This window comes from Triturus cristatus, chromosome 8, assembly GCF_964204655.1.
Source record: "Triturus cristatus chromosome 8, aTriCri1.1, whole genome shotgun sequence".
Taxonomy (NCBI): Eukaryota; Metazoa; Chordata; class Amphibia; order Caudata; family Salamandridae; genus Triturus; species Triturus cristatus.
The window spans coordinates 357,883,308-357,903,288 of record NC_140591.1 but is presented as its reverse complement, the minus strand read 5'-3'; the positions used below and the strand labels follow the sequence as shown (position 1 = coordinate 357,903,288).

The window sequence follows — 19,981 nt, the reverse complement described above, 5'->3', positions numbered from 1 at the left end:
TTTTTTAAAAAATAATTAGCATTCTCATGTATTCTAAGAACTATAAAATACTGATATATAAAATGTCTAATTATTTTATATTTCAGAATTGGAGGCAAAAGAAGCCTGTGACTGGCTGCGAGCGGCTGGATTCCCTCAGTATGCTCAACTCTACGAGGGTAAGTTGTATCTTTCCATTAAATGTCAGGAAACATCAAATTTACAGAAATGTGTTGCAGTTAACATATTTCAATTGTGCAAAGTGTTTCACCCTATTGATAAAAATACAAGTATAAAATGCTTTATGTCATGTCTTCTATATTCTTCAAGTTGTAAAGATTACGCCTCCGTATCAAAGGCGAGACTGCCCCAGGATGGAGGGTTCTGAGTCTGGGATGGAAATGGGACATCTTAATGTAATTTGGTGGAGCAGTCAAGGTTTAACTTTCAGGGTTTGACCTAAAGATTAATTCCAGATGCTTTATAGCACAGTTATTTACATGCATCATAAATATGTCTGCCCCTTCCCTAATATTACTTGAAAATATATGCCACTTTTTAAACATTTTAGAGTTAGGTACAGCAAACATTGAGAAGAATGGTGGTAGTCTCCAGCCTTTAGCCCTAATCGTTCAAGAGATATTGTCAAGTATACCATTTAGACATGGCCCATATTTCACAGTGTACAACCCTGTTCCGGTATTAATTGTGGTCCAGGGCAGAGATACACATAAGCTGTCTATTTGCTTGCATTATTGGTTACAACATCTTTAGAATAGTGTGGCTCAGGTCCAATTAGTACTTGTTCAGGCAAGCTAAGGATGAGTCCCTCCTCAAAGCAGTGCTTAATTTGAGCCAGTGGTTTCCGGTGCTTAGCACCAGCACTTAATCATCAACACCAGCGCTTTTCATGACCACCAGTTAAGGACACATTCATTTATGGTAGGCAGGGGGAGATTAAGTGATTTGCTCAGAATCACAGGATGTTGAGCCGACGCTGAGACTTGAACCTGGTTCCCCAGCTCTGAAGTTGGCCGCTCTGGTCATTGCACTAGATCCTCTCCCCACTGTCATTGTTAGTAGTTGGTTCTGTTTTAGGCGGCGCTAACAGGAGAAATGGTGCTGGTGCAAGCTACCTCCTGGCGAGAGCCCCGGCACTTATGCTTTTAACAAATTAACCACTGGCTCGTAGTAAATATCTACATTGTTTCCTGCAAGTGCCGTCCATGGTCTGAGGAATCTAGCATTTGTTCTTCAGCATATCCACCATCAAAGTGATTCTTTTCTTTAGCTCTAAGTTAAACTTGGGATGCTGAAAAAAATGTGTAAACAGCTGACAGTAGAAACAAAAATCATTTGAAGAGACTACACCTCCCCTCCATTAGTCCAATAGCAAAGGGGAGGAAAGCTACATGACCTCTCTCCCCATTGGATAATGGCTGGGCCCTGGGGATGGGGTCCCTGAGGCCAAAATCGGCTTGGGGATGGGGGCACGTGACCCACTTCCCTATGAAAAATAAATATATTTTAACACAGGTGCCTGGGGGATAGGATCCCTTGGGCCCAAATCAGCCCATGGAGAGGAATTTCTAAGGTTTTTTAAATTCTGCTTCCTACGTATAATGCCCCTATAACCTTTGGTTATTTAAGTGAATATATATCTATCTATGGAAAACCAAAAGTCCTGGAACGGGTTTAGATAGAACCCAAAAGCAGATACGGACCACAGCGTGGAGTTCAAAGTTTTCTTTATTTAGTTTGCAGATTTAAAGTGCATGGTGCCTAAAATTCACTCGCAAGTGCTCAGCCTGACGCGTTTCGACTGCCTCACGGCAGTCTTGATCACATGACGCGCAGGACCAATGAGTGACTATATATAAGGTGCCCAATCACAGTACCGCTTACAGATTTGTCAATAAAGTTTCCAAATGGATATAGACATAGGACTAAGCTTACACATTGCATATGAACATATTGTCTCTCTTTGTTACCAGCGATTTTACAATTATCAGTCAATGCATGCATAGCGGTCGTATTGCACAATTGAAGGTATGTAGATTTAAACAAATCTGAATACAGAAAGAAAGAAAGAAAGAAAGAAAGAAAGAAAGAAAAAGGATAATAGGAACATAGTGTTCCTATAAATTGTTTTACCCATGATTGGGTCATATCCTTTAACAATTATCATATACTGCATAATAGTGTGGAATTGAATGTGAAAATCTAACAATTACATTAGAACATAGTGTTCATTGATAATGTTTCACGATTCAAAACCTCGCATATATAGATAACACATATCATCTATCAATCGCTATATATTCCAGCATAGTGCTTATATATCGATATAATGTTGCTGCCAAAATTTGCTGGTATATAATTGTAATTATGAGATATTTTTATAAATGCACAAGTCCAAAGAACTAATTATTAAAATCTGCGGTTATTATCAAAAATAGTGCAATAGTGCAAATAAAGTGCTAATCATAAAGTGCATCATCGTGGTGAGCTTATATATATACACACAATATAATAAACAATACATAGCAGCTTGTGATAGACGCTTACAACGGTTTTCCCATGTTTCAATTTTGAGAGTGAAGCATTCATATATGTATACATAACATCTTCTTCAGAGTTCTTTCGTAAAGGTAGCATCTAAAGAGGCAAAGAACATTCAAATTTTATATGTTAAGAATTATAGACCTAAAGTGTTTATACCCGTTAATTTTACAAATATCAACATATAGGTCTAGATAAAACCAATAAATAACAGCCAAAAAATTACACAATTGCACAAATATTAATATAATGATGTTAAAATGAGCAAAATCCATGAGCCCAAAACCAACGACCAATCCCTCATAAAACCAGATAAAATCTAGAAAACCTAGATAAAAACTGGCAAACGTAGGGATAAAAGCGCCAGTCTAAAAGCAAAACTGGACTTCACCCACCAACATCACCATAAAATCAGAGATGAGATAATTCATAGAAAGTTGTGCAAATCTTCATTATTATTAAGCCCATTTGGCATTTTGGTATCTAATAACATAATGAATTCAGACTCCACCTGTCTCAGCCTTTTTTCCCTATTGCCCCCTCTGATGTTTTTAGGTATCGCACTAATGACATAGTAACTGAGGTCATTTAAATTGTTGTTGTGAACTAACTTCAAATGCCGCGCTACAGGGTATGTGGGATCAGAATTAACCACTGCTCTAAGGTGTTGTAAAATCCTATTAAAAACTTGCAACTTAGTACTGCCAACATATAATAGCTGGCAAGTGCATTCTAAAACGTAAATTGCATATTCAGTTCTGCAAGTAAAATGTCCTTTAATCTTAACTGGATCAGAACTGAAAGCTGTGGCATATTCAGATACATTCTTCCCAAATTTGCACGCGCGGCATGAGTTACATTTAAAAAAACCATGTCTGGCTGTTAGGCATGTACTAGAACTCAACACCTCAGGACTATTTTTTACTAGGGCATCCCTCATGGAGGGAGCCCTTCTGAATGTCAATAGGGGGAGTTCTGGCAATATTTGCGACATAGTGATGTCTGTTCGAATTATTGGCCAATTTTTATATAAAATTCTACGAATCTGTCTCTCTTGTGTACTGAAGTTTGTTATTAATCTAATGTTGTTTATAGATTCCACGATAGTTGTATCGGTCTCATTAGTACTCTGCCTTGATGATTTTTGGGACTCATGATCAAATTCCCTCTGGGCAACTGAAGTTATGTTGTTAGCTTTTTCTAGAGCTATCCGCAAATCGGAAGCCACATAGCCTCTGCTTAAAAATCTTTCAAATGCTTCTTTTTGGCAGTTAATGAGATCATCTTCATGACTACAGATTCGCTTAATTCTTAATTCCCCAAAAGGGATGCTGCGAATGAGGTGGCGAGGATGGGAACTCTTAGCATGTAATACAGAGTTCCCTGCTGTTACTTTTCTATGTAGTTTTGTCTTTATTGTGCCATCCCTACGTATAACGCCCCTATAACCTTTGGTTATTTAAGTGAATATATATCTATCTATATATATATCTATATAAATATAAATAAATATATATATATATATAGCTATATCTTCATATAGCTATATCTTCAAGGTACGTAGATGTGGAGTTAAGAACAGTACATGTATACTTACCTATTTGCACTTTCCTTTTCAATATTTTGGTCCTCAATATATTTGACACGATATTCTGTGCACACAATATTTCTGTTTCCGATATTCTGTCCCTGATCCATGTAAAACCGGTTGCAAATCAGGCACACACACAATTTGCACATGATTTAACATTTTGTTCATCAATCAAAATAGAGGAGCATCTCTGGAAAAAAATACTGCATTTTGAAATTGTAGAGGGATAACGACCCTAGGAAATTCTGGAGAGTAATTGTTCAAGAAGCCCTGGGTCCTCAAACTAAAATGAAGGTGCCAGCCCCACATTTACATATGAGTTCTGTCAGGAGGGGTGGGGACTAATCTTCAAGGAGTTAGTCCGTGGTGTTGTAGTCATATTCACTTTGCCTTAATCCCAGGGATGTATTGTTTCGAATCCACTAAATATATTTAAAAAAAAAGCCCATGGAAGGCCAAATCCTACACAAAAAACGTTCTCGCAAACACACAAGACTGGCTGGGTCGAAGAAAAAAGCCATAACACCGATACAGGGAGGATTCAGCCTGGGAGTGGCAGTTGTAGGCCACGTTTGTACCCCAAGTATCTGTCCTTAGCCACTCCACTAATAAAAGGATGTCCCTCCTTCCCAGCCGAGCTGTGGAAGAAGCTGAGGAGGGCAGGCCTCAATCTCTATTGGGTGTCAAACGAGTTGAGCTGTATAGCCTTTCCACTATGATTGTATGTTTCAGCTCGAAAGAATTACAAAATGAGAGTTTAAAATAAATAACGAGCCGCCCCGGGATGCCCCTTGGCACTGCCTCTCTTCAGTTTGTGCACCTGTGATCTGCTTTAAACTAGGCCTGCCGGACATTGAAATTATGCCAGTGCAATCTGCGTACTTACAGGGATTTTTGCTTTACACTGGTTACATGAAAATTCCCATAATTACGCATTATGCCACTTTGCATAATTACACACCATTTGCGAGAGTACTATTTGCTGTAAAGCTTTACCATGAACACACAGGAACATCAGCAGCACAAGCAACTGTTGTTTATGGTGCTTCTGTGTTTTTTGCGCTTTTTTTTAGCTCGAAATGCATCTTCGTGCAAAAATAGCACAAAATTATGAATTCGGATTTTATATAATTATTCATAATTTTGCCAAAAATGTGCATAGTCGCAAATTATGGACACTTAGCACACTCCTATTTTACACATAACAAGGAACAGTTATTGACATCTCAAAAGTGGGTGGAATGAGAATCTACCTTCTTTACTTTCACAGTGCGTCTGTAATCTTGGCCATGTTGACAAACGTCATTCAGAGGCTCCTAATATGGCTAGAAAGATCCTGCAAGAGGAATAAAATCAGAATTAACAAAAAGAAATGTAAAATTCTTATATGGCCCTCAAACAGTGGCAAACATTAACAAAATATTCCTCACTAGTGTTGATCACTAAACTTAGTAAAAGATTCTACACGATTGCTAACACTTCCTAAATACCACATATCATCAAAACTGCTGTGAAAACTGAAATTGTCACCGAAGAGATCCTGGTGCTCAGAAGCAAATATGACCAGATACTCAAAACCAAACTAGGCTGAAGTATGGTATATGAAGCAGAACAGTGAGGGCACAGTCACCTGACACATGATGTTTTCAAATGCTGAGTCTGGAAATAGATGCCCATTAGTCCCTAAATACAGTTACCGAAAAAACATTCATTGGCTGTTCCTTCATCATGCTACAATTAAAATTAATTGCAACCCGACATGCCACTAAAAGTGCTTTGCTGAATAACACTTGCCTTGACAAACTTACAACCTCATTGGCCAATGCTCAGTGGCCTCGCTTAAAGGCAGTGCACTATATCACATAGAGTGGGCACTCACCGGGCTAATTTAAAACACAGTCTATTCCACAGTTTTTGACTGACTTGTTTGAAGTAGTTGAAGAGCTGGAGCAATGATATTTTACCATCTTGGACAGTGTAAATGATTGCTTGTCACAGGAACTTTAGAGGCATATGCTGCTTTGGCTGGAAATGACGCAGGCTGTGTCGACATCTCTAAAGTATGCTACAGAGCACAACTCAGTAGGATACACAGAACAATATCTAAGACAATTAAAACATAAGACGGCACACAGCAACAAAACAGAACTCAACAACCACTGCACAGCATCATATTGCTATGATGCACACAAAAACACAACAGATCACCACCACAACAAAATAACACATGATGAATATGCACATACATTCTTGCCACAAAACTGCTTTTTCAGTACAGTGTTAGGTGTTTGCACAAAGCAACGCCTTATGTTAACACCACGCACATGAAATAGCACCAGTTAAAAATGTTTTTTGATCCCAGCCCAATACCTTCTCATCTCCAAACAACAAAATTCTGGAGGAAGCAAAACAAATCTGTTTTGTGCCATATTATGTTCCTGTCATCCATAATCAATCTGAGTAAAAAAAGTAACTGACCAAATCCCTAAATAAATGCCCTTTGACATAGAAGGAAATAAGAGCTAAAAGAAAGGCTTTAATCACAGGTTCCTGTATCCAGTGCTTAATTTGAGCCTGTGGTTGCAGGCGAAGCCCACTGGCACTCTCTTTTAGGGAGTGGCCCTTTTTTCCATCATTAGACTTCGACTCTGAACAAATGAGACAAAAAGCGGAAAAGGGGTGAACAAAGAGGAAGAGAATAAGCGAAGAACAGAGGCTAAGGAAGAAAGCAGGGATAAACAAGCATTGGCAAAGCCAATAGATCTCATCTATGAAAGTTATTGGCTTTGGCAATGTTTTTTAGCCATGATCTACAAAACATGTTTGCTTTGCTGTGGGGTTAAAACTAATTTAATGAAGCGCCAAGTTGCACAGCAGCCTCACTGCTATACAGCATGACTACAAATCATTGTCAAAGTCGGCAATACCCATCAACAAAAAAACGGCAGAACCAGTAGTCTCAAAGTAGAGCCCTATTGGCTCTGACAATACTTTTTTCGTCTTGGCACAACACCCCAATGATTCTAAGCAAATTAGTTAATCTTTCCATGTGTAAAAAAGAAAGAAAAAATATGACATTTAGCAAAATTTCCTTTCACATAAAGAAATAAATAAATTGCAACCATGTCCATGTCTTAGTAAACATACATTTGGAAGCAGATAACATCTGTTTTCACAATTAACATACATTTCAAAGGAGAAAAGAGCTTCTTTGAAGTGTGTATGGCATAGTAGAACAGCTACAAACGGCAGGAGGTTCAACAAGGATGAAAGGAAAGAAGAAAAAATATAAGTAATACCTCAATCACTGGGCCATCAGAGGAAGGACAGCAAACAAGCTGAAGCTATCAGTGCTTGGTCTTGGCTCCAGACGAAAGAAGAGGAAGTAAAGCCAGCAAGTGCTTGCCAATTGGAAGGCAGCAAATAAGATTGACAATTATGCCAACAAATGTGTCCCTTGTTATGTCTGGCAAGCAAGAACTCATGCAGTGCATGCACTGTTGCAGGCGAATCCTAAAACGAACCTGCAAAAATGGGATAAAGTGAGTGTCAGGTGGTGGATGAAAGAGGCCTGAGGTGGAATCAAGACTAGACAGCCTTATTACTACACCATTTGGCAGGCCGGATGCTGGCTTCTAGGAAAGAGTTTGTGCACTGACACTTATCATTTTACAAAGTAAGCACCTCCTGTATCTTGGAAAGAAATCATTTATGAAAACGAAGGGCAGCAACAGGATGTAACATTTGTAGACAAAAATGGAAAATGAAGATTTTAGTCCTGGCAAGGTTGAATCTGCTTGGTTCAAATGATTTATACAATAGAGCCCTGTGTTTCTGCAAGTCTTTGTTTATGCGCTAAAGAGCCAAGAATGAAACTGCACAAAGAACCCCTGAGGGCTTAGACTTTTCAGCATACTCTGGAATAAGGTGCTGGTTCCCTCCCTATCTGTTGAGCGAGCAGTTCTTGAAATTGGCAAACTTCATGCTACAACTAAGTGGGATCCCCCGCTATAGTAGGGGAGGAGGAGTGAAAGCTCTATTAAATGATACTCTAATATCTTATGAATGGGCACGACTGTATGAACCATGCCATACACGAGAGCTAGATGCAGGGCTTGGCTAGCCATAGTGCAGCAGGTGCAGTGTCACCAGGTCCCTGTGGTCTGAAGGGGCCACTTCAGCACAAATAGCCACGGATTTTTACTAGGGAAGCAGGATATAGGGGGCCCAAATCCCTTTCTTTTATTGGGACCAGTGCCCCACTTTTCACGTGATGACTAGCTCGATCTTGTCTGCAGTCAGCACCCGTGCGGGCCGCCCTTCCCTACCCTCTGCCCTCCAGAGATAGCCCTTTACCCCTTGACTGCTTCCTGGCTGTTTTCCTTACTTTTCCTTGCTCCCCTCTTTCTTTATTTGCTTCTTTTTTCCCCTCTGAACGTTTTTAATGTGTGTCTTCAGCCGTACTTCTTTGTAACGAACATGACAGTCCAAAAGACGGAATTTTTAATAAGAAAACGGAATCTGATTAGGGCGAAAGGGCCTTTTCTGCAAACTTCTGTCCAGCACTTAAAGAGGCCTTTGGGCATCCCTGCTGTGAAAATGAATGTCATGACCTCCTGGCGGGTGATTCGTGTTTTCCTCTGTTTAGTGCCCATCATTTGGTGCATTAGGGTGTTGATTACGAAGCGAGCCCCTTCGCAGCTCGTTGCAGGGACTGCAAAGCCGTTTAACGATCAGAGAGCTGAGCTTCTGAATCAACGTCGCGCCCTGTCTACGCCTTTGCGTCTGCCTCACGCTCCCTCAGCCTGCTGATCCTCACACCTCAGCATCCGCTCCTCTCTCCTGGGCGCGTGGCTGCCATTGTCTGTTTTATCTTGGGCACAATTGTGTGAGTCACTGCTCTATGGGCAAGGACTTTTCTAGCTGTTGTAGTCACGTCGCAGCAGTGGCGGGGCAAGGATGCTTCGGGCCCCCTTGTTAGACGGTAGTATAAGGGAGCACTGTTTGGGGTGAGTGGGACCCTCCCACTCCTAGACCCCTGTTCCATTTCCCCTGCCGCATAAATGCTGGCTATGCCCCGGAGTACCAGTGCCGCTCTCTCACCGCATCAAACGCCTGCTTGCCAGCCCTTCCTCGTCGTCGTCGAAGAAGATTCCCTCTGTTTTGTACGATGTGTCTACTCCCCCGCCCCCCCCCCACACACACAACATGCCATTACTCCTTGCACGGGGGTAGGGTATTAATGGGCCTCCCGGGTGTTCCCTTTAATACACCTGGGAGGGAATTCTCAAATGTTTGCCAGTGTGCCAGAACCTTTTAGGCAGGCCCTCGCTCTTCACAATAGCTTCATTTTAACTAAAGCTTGTTTAATCACCCGGCTAAAGCCGCGATGCGATAGCTGGCACACACCGAAAACAAAGAAGACGAGAATTGAGCCTTCCTCCACAGAACAGAAGCTCGCGCGCGCTCAGGTTTTATTCATTAAGATTTTGCGTGTTGTGCGCGCCAATGTCCCTCCCCGCCCCCACCACCATCACACCCGAACCCTGTCAAGCTGCTCTAACCAAAGAAGTCGCTTCATTAATATGTTTTAGCCCGATCTCAGCGTGGTGATTGGTCGCTCATATGAATGCTAGGGCCATGCACTAAAGATACCCAAAGAAATACAATTAATTTATATTGCTACGTGTATAAAACAGAAAGTCATACATTGCCCAATCCTATTTTATAAGTTATTTACGGGCCTAATTCTCTGAAAAAGTTCTAAAATCTGCGCCCACGTTTACTTTGTTGGTCGAGTGAAGATTGGCGCCCCTTTGGAGTTCTCTCGTGTTTTTATCTCCAGGTTACTCACTGAAACCTCCAACATTCGCAGCTTTTCAGGTGCAAGCTTGGAACCGTTTTTGAGGATTCCATTTTCTCAAACGAGCATATGCGTGGTTAAGTACTTTCATCTATACATGTGTATATTTCCACGATGGAAAAAAGGACAAGCATAAATGCGAACTTGCTAACTTTCTACCTTTTTAGGTCTCGCCTAGCGACGCAGCTCATGCGCTTCCCGTCTTGGCGAAACCTATTGTTGTCGGTTTGGTGGACAAAGGGGGACAGGACATGTGCACTTGCCTGGACAACCGATGTGCACGGCGTCTCCTCTCTAGCAATCTTAGCTTTCACGCACTCCCACCGCGCTCTCACTTTCACTGCGGCGCTGCGACTTCACACAAGGCAGACCGACACATGCCGGACAAAAGATGTGCACACACACTGCGTAAGGCAGACACATGCCCAGGAGATGTGCACACGCAGGGTGTCTCTGCGGCTTCACACAAGGCAGACACATGCCGGACAGGAGATGTGCACACGCACGGCATCTCTGCGGCGCTGCGACTTCGCAGAGGGCAAAGTTACCCGCGCCGTAAGTTTAATTGTAGCTCATGTCGATAAACGCGGCGCCAGCTTCTGGGACACCGCGCTCCTTTATTTTTGTGTTTGTCAGCCGCCATATTTAACTGGAGCCTTCTCTCCTCGATGTGTGTAACAGGCACAAGTGTTCCTATTAATTCACACATGCTATGAGGACATTGTCAAAATGGTCACAAGTTTGGGCACTGTTTATTCCCGCCTCCTGTATCTAAGTCCTGCCTGGGTTTCCTGCGGCTGGCTCTTGCTCGATTTCAGCGCTCATGAGCCTTTGCTGTCAGACGGCAGGTCACGAGTTTGGGCACTGTTTATGCCCGCCTTCGGTATCGAAGTCCTGACTGGGTTTCCTGCGACTGGCTCTTGCTCGATTTCAGCACTCGGGAGCATTTGCTGTCAGACGGCAGGCCCATGTATCCCGCTATTAAGATAATGCTGCTCTCCTGCCTCGTCTCTCAGCCACTTGCGAATTGAGGTGTCATGGCTGAGGTGTGCTGCTCTTCCATTGCAAGCATAAGTCTACAAGCTGGGCACTCGAGCTGCAGCTGTACTATTAGAGGGCTGCTCTATTCTGCCTGTGCGGGCAGGCCAACATGTATTCTGGGTGGCTGCAGCTGTCCCTTCTCTTCCATAGGAGACGGTGCTTGCTGCCTGGCATCCTAAGGCCCTCTGTGTCAAGACTGGAGGCGTCCACCTCCTGAACACAGCAGTTCTAATGGGAACCACCTTTACTTTTTGGGAGTTGGCGACCGAGTGGGTTTCATCTCTGTAATTGCCAATTCCATGCATCATCAGCAGGAGTTTGATGACTTCAAGGTACCACCTATGGAAACAAGGATTTTGGTACATCTTTGCACCTGTGATTTTCTCAGGCTAATAAAAAAACACAGTCCCGAAGTATATCTAGTAGTCATTTGAATCCCTTATCCTGGTCACAGTTCCATATTACCTCTAGCTGCTCATCTAAATGTAGGCTCCTTCAAATAAGCTGAAATTGGGGAAGGTGAGAAGTAAAAAAGTAAGTTGGCTTTTGATAATGAAAGAAACAGAGGGAACAGCCGAGCTTGGACAATATAGACAAAGGTCATGCAATGCGCTTTATTTTTCAGAACTTGACAACTGGAAGTAACGATTCAGCGACAAGTTAACTTCAAACGCTGAAACTGCATAGGGTTGAATGGACAAGCACATCAACAGATAACGTAAAAATTGACCCCAAGATTTGAAAGTAGTTCCAGTACAAGGGAAGCCTTGCTGCAGGAGCTATTATACACATCTGAGGACTTGGTCAATGGTTTTATCCGAAAAATGTTTGCATTCTGTAAAAGAGTTGGTGCCAGTGGAAGGATATATCAGTTGGTAGATACCGCTACTTGATTTATGTACCAAAGATGTGTTCTCTCCTATGTACATCATGGAAAATGCAAACATGTCTTTTATTCATTGTCTATCCCCATAGCAGACCCACGGTCTATAACAAGGTACAGCTTAGAGTCTTTAGATATTCAATATCAATAATCCAAATAGCCATCTTCCTGGGCTTCATACTACTTTTTAGGTCGAGCCTGGGCAGCGCATGTGCTGCTCTGCGAGGCATGCTGTATTCAGGTATGGACATGAAGCTTCACCCACTCTCTGCCCATCTTTTCAATTGGCTGCTTTGACTGTCCTTTGTAAATGTTGGCTCTTGATTTAATAGGCTTATTAGTCCCTCCTTAGTACCTCCCTCTCTTCTGTTGTAACCTCGCATCAGAACTGAACCACCTTCTGTGTCCTTACTATATACCTTGCATTGGAGGGATCTCTTTGCTTAATTAATCGAAAGAGCAGTGGTAGAACGCAAGCTTTAGCAATGGGGGCCGTTTTTTTTGTTTTGGTATTTGCAGTGTGCTATGCACGCTTTCACGTTCGTTAAGGTATAACTTTTAAATATGCTCCCCTCCCCCGCTGCAGGGACGCCACGCGAAGCGGACGCTATGTTAATTTGAGAAATCTGTGGACGCTTCCTCTATTGTTCCCCCCCCTCCCTCCAATCCCTTCGTGTGGCTTGTTTTTATTTCTTTCCCCAACTCCCACCCCCCCAAATACTGCTTGACCGCCCCTCCAAGAACTCGCTTTTTGTTTATTTAGTTATAATTTAAATTGCTAGATCCTGGGCAGGAGATTAAATGCGTTGCTAAGAATTAAAGAATGTTGAGCCGACGCTGAGCCTCGAACACCGGTCCCTAGCTCCTGAGTCTGCAGCTCTGAACCCTCAAACACAAACTCTCCCTCTGGGGGCAGCATAATAACAAGCATTTGCAAGACTTTAAGCTATTGGCATTGTAAATAACAATGCCTTTTATTTATGTTTTAAAAAATAAAAGGCATTGTCATTTACAATGCCAATAGCTCAAATTCTAGTAAATGTGAGACCTATTGCATTGCAAATGCTTGTTTAAATATCCCTAGGAAACATTTTTTTCCCATCGGGCGTGAAGACACCCCTTCTCCTAATCTCCCACTAATTTGTGGGGCGTTCCTTTCCCTCCCTGAACTGTGAATGGAATGACTCATGCCCTTTTCAGGAGTGAGGGCCAGATGTAGACCATTTTTGTAGCGGTTGCAAATGGAGAATCAGGCCGTTTGCATCTTCTAAAACAGCTTCTGGCATGTACTAACCCTATTTTGCAAGTCAGTAATCTATTACTGGCTCACAAAATAGGGTTTGTGAGTCGTTATTAGGAAGGGGCGTGCCAAGAGCTTCTCTTCCTAATAGCCAGTTGTAGGGGCATGTATGAAATCTTTGCGACCGGAATGCGGTCGCAAAACATTCATACTTTACAGACTGCGTGAAGGAGGTGGTAACCCATTCTCAAACAGGAAAGGGTCCCCAAGAGAGACCCCTTCCCCTTTGTGACTGGGGGCGCCAACATTTTTTAAGAGCTGGTAGTGGTCCCACGGTCCACTGCCTACTCTTAAAAACATAAAAAGGAAACTTTTCATTTTTCTTTTTTAAAATGCAGGCTGTTTTTCTTTAAGGAAAACGGCCTGCATTTAAAAAAAAATGTTTTATTTAAAAAGCAGTCACAGACATGGTGGTCTGCTAACCCCAGAAGGCTACCATCCTGTGAGTGCAGGACATTCCCAACGGGTCGCAAATTGCGACCTTCCTCATGAATATTGATGAGACCGGTCATTTGCGACCCAATTGGGAATCACTAAATGTGTCAGAGACACATTAGTACATTTCATTTTGCAAGTATCTAATTGAGAGACGTAAAAAAATCACAATTAGCAACTCGCTAAATGAAATGGTCGTACATCTGGCCCAATATATCTATCCAGAACGGGAGGAGCTGGTAGAGCGGGTTTGCGAATACCCATAAATAAGTAAGCTGTTGGGTGTGCTCTGACCTCCAGAGTATTCCCACCCTGGAACATCCACTCGCTGTGAATTGATTCTTTCACAAAAGTGACTTTTGTGATTTGCAATAGTCGTTTTGTAATCATACAAGAAGGTATTTGTCCATGTTAAGTCAAAATTACGTGTTCAAATAGCCTTCTGAATAGGGCCCTATGAGCTTCGCAATTACACATGTGAATATATTCTATTTCCGCTCTTGTCTGACACACTACTGTTTTCCTAACCCTGCTTATGTGGGGTTTCTTTTCATGGAAAAGTGATTTTGGATGAAAGGTCTTTCCTTCCTCGTCCCCTTTTTTTAGCTACAGGAAACATTGGTGTAGTTCCCCAAATGTATTCTGCCTGGTTCTGCTAGATCTTCCAGTCTAACATTAAAAGTGCGCATCACTGTGGGGAAGGCATTAGAGATATTTTTGTACATCCGCAAACCAAAACGTTTTGGATGATCATTTCTTCTTGGTCCTTCCTGTTCCGTACTCTGAGACACCCCAGCGGTAGGAGACCCTGCTGCTGGAATTTAAGTGGGGCTGACTTTAAAACTGGGTCCCTCCTTGGCCCTTTGTACATGTCTTTACTTTGACAGGAAAAACACACTGACCTCTTTCTCTAAAACGTGTGCAAGAATATTGAAGGGAATCCATGCCAGCAATGCACTCCCTGTTTACACACGTTTTATTTCATTTTGCATTCCCTGAGAATATTTGCCTTTTCCTGATGTTGTATTTCTCTATTTTTTTCATTCAACATAGGACTCCTGTATATTGCATACTGAAAACTGAGTCCCCTGTAGGTGTCTTGAGTGAGTTCAAGTTGTGGGTGCGTGTCCACAACAAGACGCGATTGAGAGCTTAGGAGTTAAGGCTGAAGGCACTGTGAGATCCTGTCAATGGGTCACACAGGCTCATCAAATCCTTGGTCTTTCTGCAGAGCACACTGAGCGAAGTCATATATCAGCCAATTGTAATTACTATTTTATGTGGAATTGGATGAAGGTATGCAGAGCTTTTGAAATACTCATAGCAAAAGACCTCCTTCCATCTTTAATCTTAAATGAAACTGTATTGAGGAATCACAAGCTAGTCTTGGTCTTAAATACAAGATGTATATAGAGCTATAAGTTTTTGTAAGGCTTACTGCAGGACACGGCGTGTTACTCATTATATATTGTTTAATAATGTTGTTAGTTTATAACCCCTAAAACTGCAAAAACATTCAAAATGCAAGTTCATTCAAATAATAGATTCCAAACTCCTTCACCAGGAATAAAAAAACAGCACACGTGAAGCACACAAGTGGGAAAACGTATATTATGTTAGTGAATCACTTTCATGAAACATGGCTCTGATAGTTTAATTGCAAATGGAAAGGGGAGTGGAGCCCCTTGGGGACAATTTGGGGTTGTGTTAGGCTGCTGCGTTCTGGATGCTCTTGAGTCTGTGTTGTAGTTGTGAGGTGATTCCCACATAGAGGGAGTTGCCGTAGTCCAGGCGCCTGGTGATGAGGACCTGGGTGACGGTGCGTCTGGTGTTGATAGGGAGCCAATTTAATATTTTCCTGAGCATGCGCAGGGTGAGAAAGCAGGAGAATGAGACAGCGTTTATCTGCTTTCTCATCGAAAGCTTGCTGTTGAGAATGTTTCCAAGGTCTCTTGCATGCTCTGTGGGTGTGGGTGCAGGGCTGAGCTCTGTTGGCCACCAGGTGCTGCTCCTCCCAAAGATGAGTATTTCTGTTTTGTCTGTGTTGAGTTTACGACATCTGTTTTGCATCCAGCTTGCCATGCTGGTCATGCACTTGTGGAAATTAGAGTTGGTGTTAGTCGGGTCTGAGGAGAGTGAGAGGATGAGCTGAGTATCCTCTGCATAGCAGATTATGTTCATGTCATAGGATCTGTTCAAGGTGGCCAGAGGGGCCATATAACTGTTGAATAGGGTCGAACGTAGAGAGCATCCTTGTGGGACACCGCAGGTGATGTTTTTTGGGCCCGAGGTGAAGGGTGAGATGCGGACGCTTTGGATCGTCCGTAGAGGAAGTATGCAATCCATTCGAGAGCTTTCACTTGGATCCCCATTTGGTGGAGACCATGCAGGGGGAGGGTGAAGTGGGACACAGTGTCGAATGCTGCTGAGAGATCGAAGAGAATCAAGGAGGCGGCCTCTCCCCTGTCTAGCAATGTTCTGATGTCGTCTGTGGCCGCAATCAGGGCGGTTTCAGTGCTGTGATTTAAGCGAAATCTGGATTGTGAGGGTTCCAGTATGTTGTTGTTTTCCAGGTGGGCGGTGAGTTGGAGGTTTATTGTTTTCTCAAGTACTGTGGTTGAAAATAGTAGTAGGGAAATGGGGCGGTACCTTTTGAGGTCTTTGGGGTCCATGGTGGGTTTTTTGAGGAGCGGTTTGACTTCCGGGTGTTTCCATCCTTTTGGGAAGGAGGCTGAGGTGATGGATGCGTTGATGATGGTGGTGAGTTCTTTGCTGATGGTGCTTTTTTCTTGATCATGTGGTGGGGCAGGGTTCTTTGGGAGCTCCCGAGTGGATGGAGCCCATGATGGAGGCTGTTGTGTTAGCATTGAGAGGTTCCCAAGTGTTAAGTGAGATTTTGTGGGATTCAGTGGTGTTGAGGAGTCTGTTGAGTTTGGTTACAGGGGGTTGGGGGTTGACATTTTAGTAGACGGTGGTGATTTTGCTGTAGAAGAAGTCGGCAAGGGTATCACAGAACTCCTGAGAGGAGGTGACGGTGTTCTCGGTAGCTGTGGGGTTGGCAAATTCTTTGATGATTACAACGGTCATTGTTTGTTTTACTGGTGCGCCCGATCCTTTCAAGACACTTGCAGGTGCATTTTTGGGATTTGAGCTCTGGTGTGAACCAGCTGTGATGTTTGGAGGATCTGCTGGTTTTAGTGGGTTTGAGGGATGTAAATTTGTCACTGCATTAGTTGAAGTTTCTGACTGCTTCCTCAAGGTCGGTGGTGGGGTCGGGAGCTGAGGCGCTGAGGGATCTGGTCCCGAGGTCTTCGGTTACTTTGCTCCAGCTCCTGTAGGGGGATTTGGGCGAGGCGGCGGGAGTGGTGGGGGTGGTTGTTAAGTGGAAGTGGACAAAAGAGTGGTTGGACCAGGTGATTTCGGTGGCGTACCTTTACCTGATTCTGTCACTGGATGTGAATATGGGATCAGGAGTGTGTCTGGCAAAGTGCATGGGGTCCGTGACCAGTTGAGAGAGACCAAGTATTGCCATGCTGTTGAGTTGATTGGTTGTGTTGGTGTCGTTGTGGTCTTCCAGGTGAAAGTTGAGGTCACTGAAGAAGAGGAAGTCTTTTGAATTGATGGCCAGCAGGGAGATGAAGTCGAAGATGGCCTTGCAGGGTGTGGTCTGTAGGCGAGGGTGCCTCTGACTGTTGTTTTGCTGTTGGTGTTGATCTGAAAGTTGAGGTGTTCTATGATGGGGCTGGTGGTGTCAGCGGTGGCTGTGCAGTTGAGGGACCAAATAACAAAAGCTAATACAGCACACCCATAGTCTGTGTACATAGGTCCTACCTGGTAAACAGTATTGAGGACCGGTATTAATTAAAATTCAATAAGACAATCTCACAACTCATAAAGTCATATATGGCAGTCCAATATCCAACAAGACATGATGAACAGTCCACGTGGCTTTAGTAGAAAACGTTCTTTTTATTTCTTAAGAGACCAATTTCCAAAGTAGAGCACAGCCAACACGTGTTTCGTCTGTACTTGTCAGTACTCAGACTTTCTCAAGGCTATCGAATAATTCTATAAACTCCAGAATCAGATAAGAAATCCTGGAGAGACGATACGTATTGTATACGGAATCCACACCACGTAATGGACTTAAGTCAGGGTAGTCACCGCTAGTAGAACACTGTGGTGAGCAGAAGAGTGTACCCCAATTTTGAGGACCAAATGAAGGTTTACGTCACCCGTAACCTGATATGTTATTACAGTTGCACTAAACAGTGATCACTAATACGATCAGTAAATCTCAGACGTAGAAGCCAAAATGGAGCAGACTACGGAGAGCCAGTCACAACCCTCCTATAACGGGCGAGTATAAAGTGACTAGAAATTAGAGTCGCCAAAAGAACATCCCGACCATGATGTGTCGAATCCTCGTAAGTTCCCAAGGCGTCATAGGAGTCACCGTGCGTCATAACGCTCGCAAGTAAGCTGTCGACTGACTCTTTGTGGATGATGGCTATTCCACCACCGTGTTTGTTGGTGCAGTCCCAATGAAATATCTTGTATCCGTTTGGTGTGGTGGTGGCGATGTTGGAAGCTGATGTCGGGTTAATCCATGTTTCGGTGAGGAAGATAGTGTCCGGCATGAGGGAGATGATGGTGTCCCAGATCTTGCTAGTATGCTCGTGGAGTGATCGGGTGTTGATCAGCAGACATTGGAGTTGACCTGTTGCTGTGTCGGTGGGCAGGGACTCCAAAGGGGAGGGCTCTGTGTTGCAGTGGAAGGGCAGTGACGGCAGGAGAAAGACCTTGCTATTGATCGTGGGGAGGCGTGGTTGCAGTTGTTGTTGTGTTGTCTGGGGATGGGTGGGGGGTAGGGGTCCAGGCACTGCCCGTGGTCCAGGCGTGGACATGGTCACACGGGCTTGCCTTTGACACGACTTTGATGCACCAGCGGCATGCCCGCTGCATGCCCGCTGCATGCGTCTTCTGTGCTGACCCGCTTCGGCCTCCATTAAGTATGTTTCCTGGGAGGGTTCGGAGCGCTGGGTGCGGTCAGTGGGAGGTGTGCAAGAGAACAGCTTGGAAGGAGGAAAAGCAGGAATAGTTGTTATTTTGAGGAAGGAAAGAGTGCGTATTAGATGGGGAAATACAAGTGTTTACATAGAAAAAACGTTAAGGAGAGAGATGCAGTTGGAAGGAGAAAACGAACGCTGAAGGAAAAGAATGAAATAGAGGGAGAAAAGATGTTTGAGGGGAAAAAAGCGAATTAGACGGAGAAAAGATGTTTGAGGAGAAAAACGAGATTAGAATGAGAAAAGAGTCATGGGGGACCTGTGGAAAGAAGCAGGTTTATGCAGTGGGGGAGCTGTGGACAGAAAGCGAGTTATGGTGAGAAAGAGTCAAAGGGGGTCTGTGGAGAAAAATGAGTAAACTTGTGGTGAGGAATGGGTAGGGTTAAAGGAGAGCTGTGGAGAGAATGAGCGTTAGCAGTAAGAAAAAGTTAAAGGGAATCTTTGGAAGGAAAGCGGGTTAAAGGAGACCTGTGGAGAGAAATGAGTTGGGTCAAAGGAGAGCTGTGGAGTGAAAGTTTGTTAGCGGGGAGAGAAAGTTAGAAGGAATCTGTGGAAGGAAAATGGGTTGAAGGAGACCAGTGGAGGGAAATGAGTTTGGTTAAAGGAGAGCTGTGGAGGTAAAGAGCGTTAGCGGGGAGAAAATAGAGGGAATTTTTAGATGGAAAATGGGTTAAAGGAGACTTTTGGAGAAAAAATGGAGTTATGAGGAGACCCAGGGTTGGGGCGCTTGAAGGGGGAAATAGAGTGTTAGGAGCCTGAGGGCTTGCTTAGTGGAGCGAGTAGCAGGGGAGAGCTGGCCCGGGGGGCTAACAAGTAGTTTATCTACTTCTATGCTTCATAATAGAGAGTGCAGTGGTTGTGGTGTATTGTATTTTTCAGTATGGCAAGCAGAGTGTATCACAAAGTTGTTATATAATCTTGTCAAGAGTGTATACCTTTTCTTGAATTACACTTTGTGCCACACCTAATGGGGAAGCCAATACCCCATCCTTAGCATTTGTTGTGCTAATCCTGTGATTCTTTTTTTTACAAAACATTCTTCTTTTTGTAATTGTGTTCACTCGATTATTTGCCTGGTTGGCATATTTGATGCTGTGGGAGTCAGGTGAAACTGATGTGGCGACTCATTCATTTAGCATATGTCCGGCCAGTAGAATGGATGCGCGGTGATAGTGGACTCACTTCCACTGCTGCTCTTGCTGATTTCCTCACAGACCCGGGTCTGCTTTGGCTTGTTTTGCTGTGTCATGGTGTATTT

General features: G+C 43.4%; 1 protein-coding gene across 4 annotated transcripts in view; it reads left to right on the top strand.

Annotated features, from left to right (window-relative positions):
• STARD13 (StAR related lipid transfer domain containing 13) overlaps window positions 1-19,981 on the top strand; it is an 802,429-nt gene that overhangs the window by 704,737 nt on the left and 77,711 nt on the right. For all 4 annotated transcript variants that reach the window (XM_085621689.1, XM_085621690.1, XM_085621691.1 and 1 more), the window contains one exon: window positions 87-158. In XM_085621689.1, the coding sequence (XP_085477815.1) occupies window positions 87-158 (72 nt within the window). The remainder of the gene's footprint in view (window positions 1-86; window positions 159-19,981) is intronic.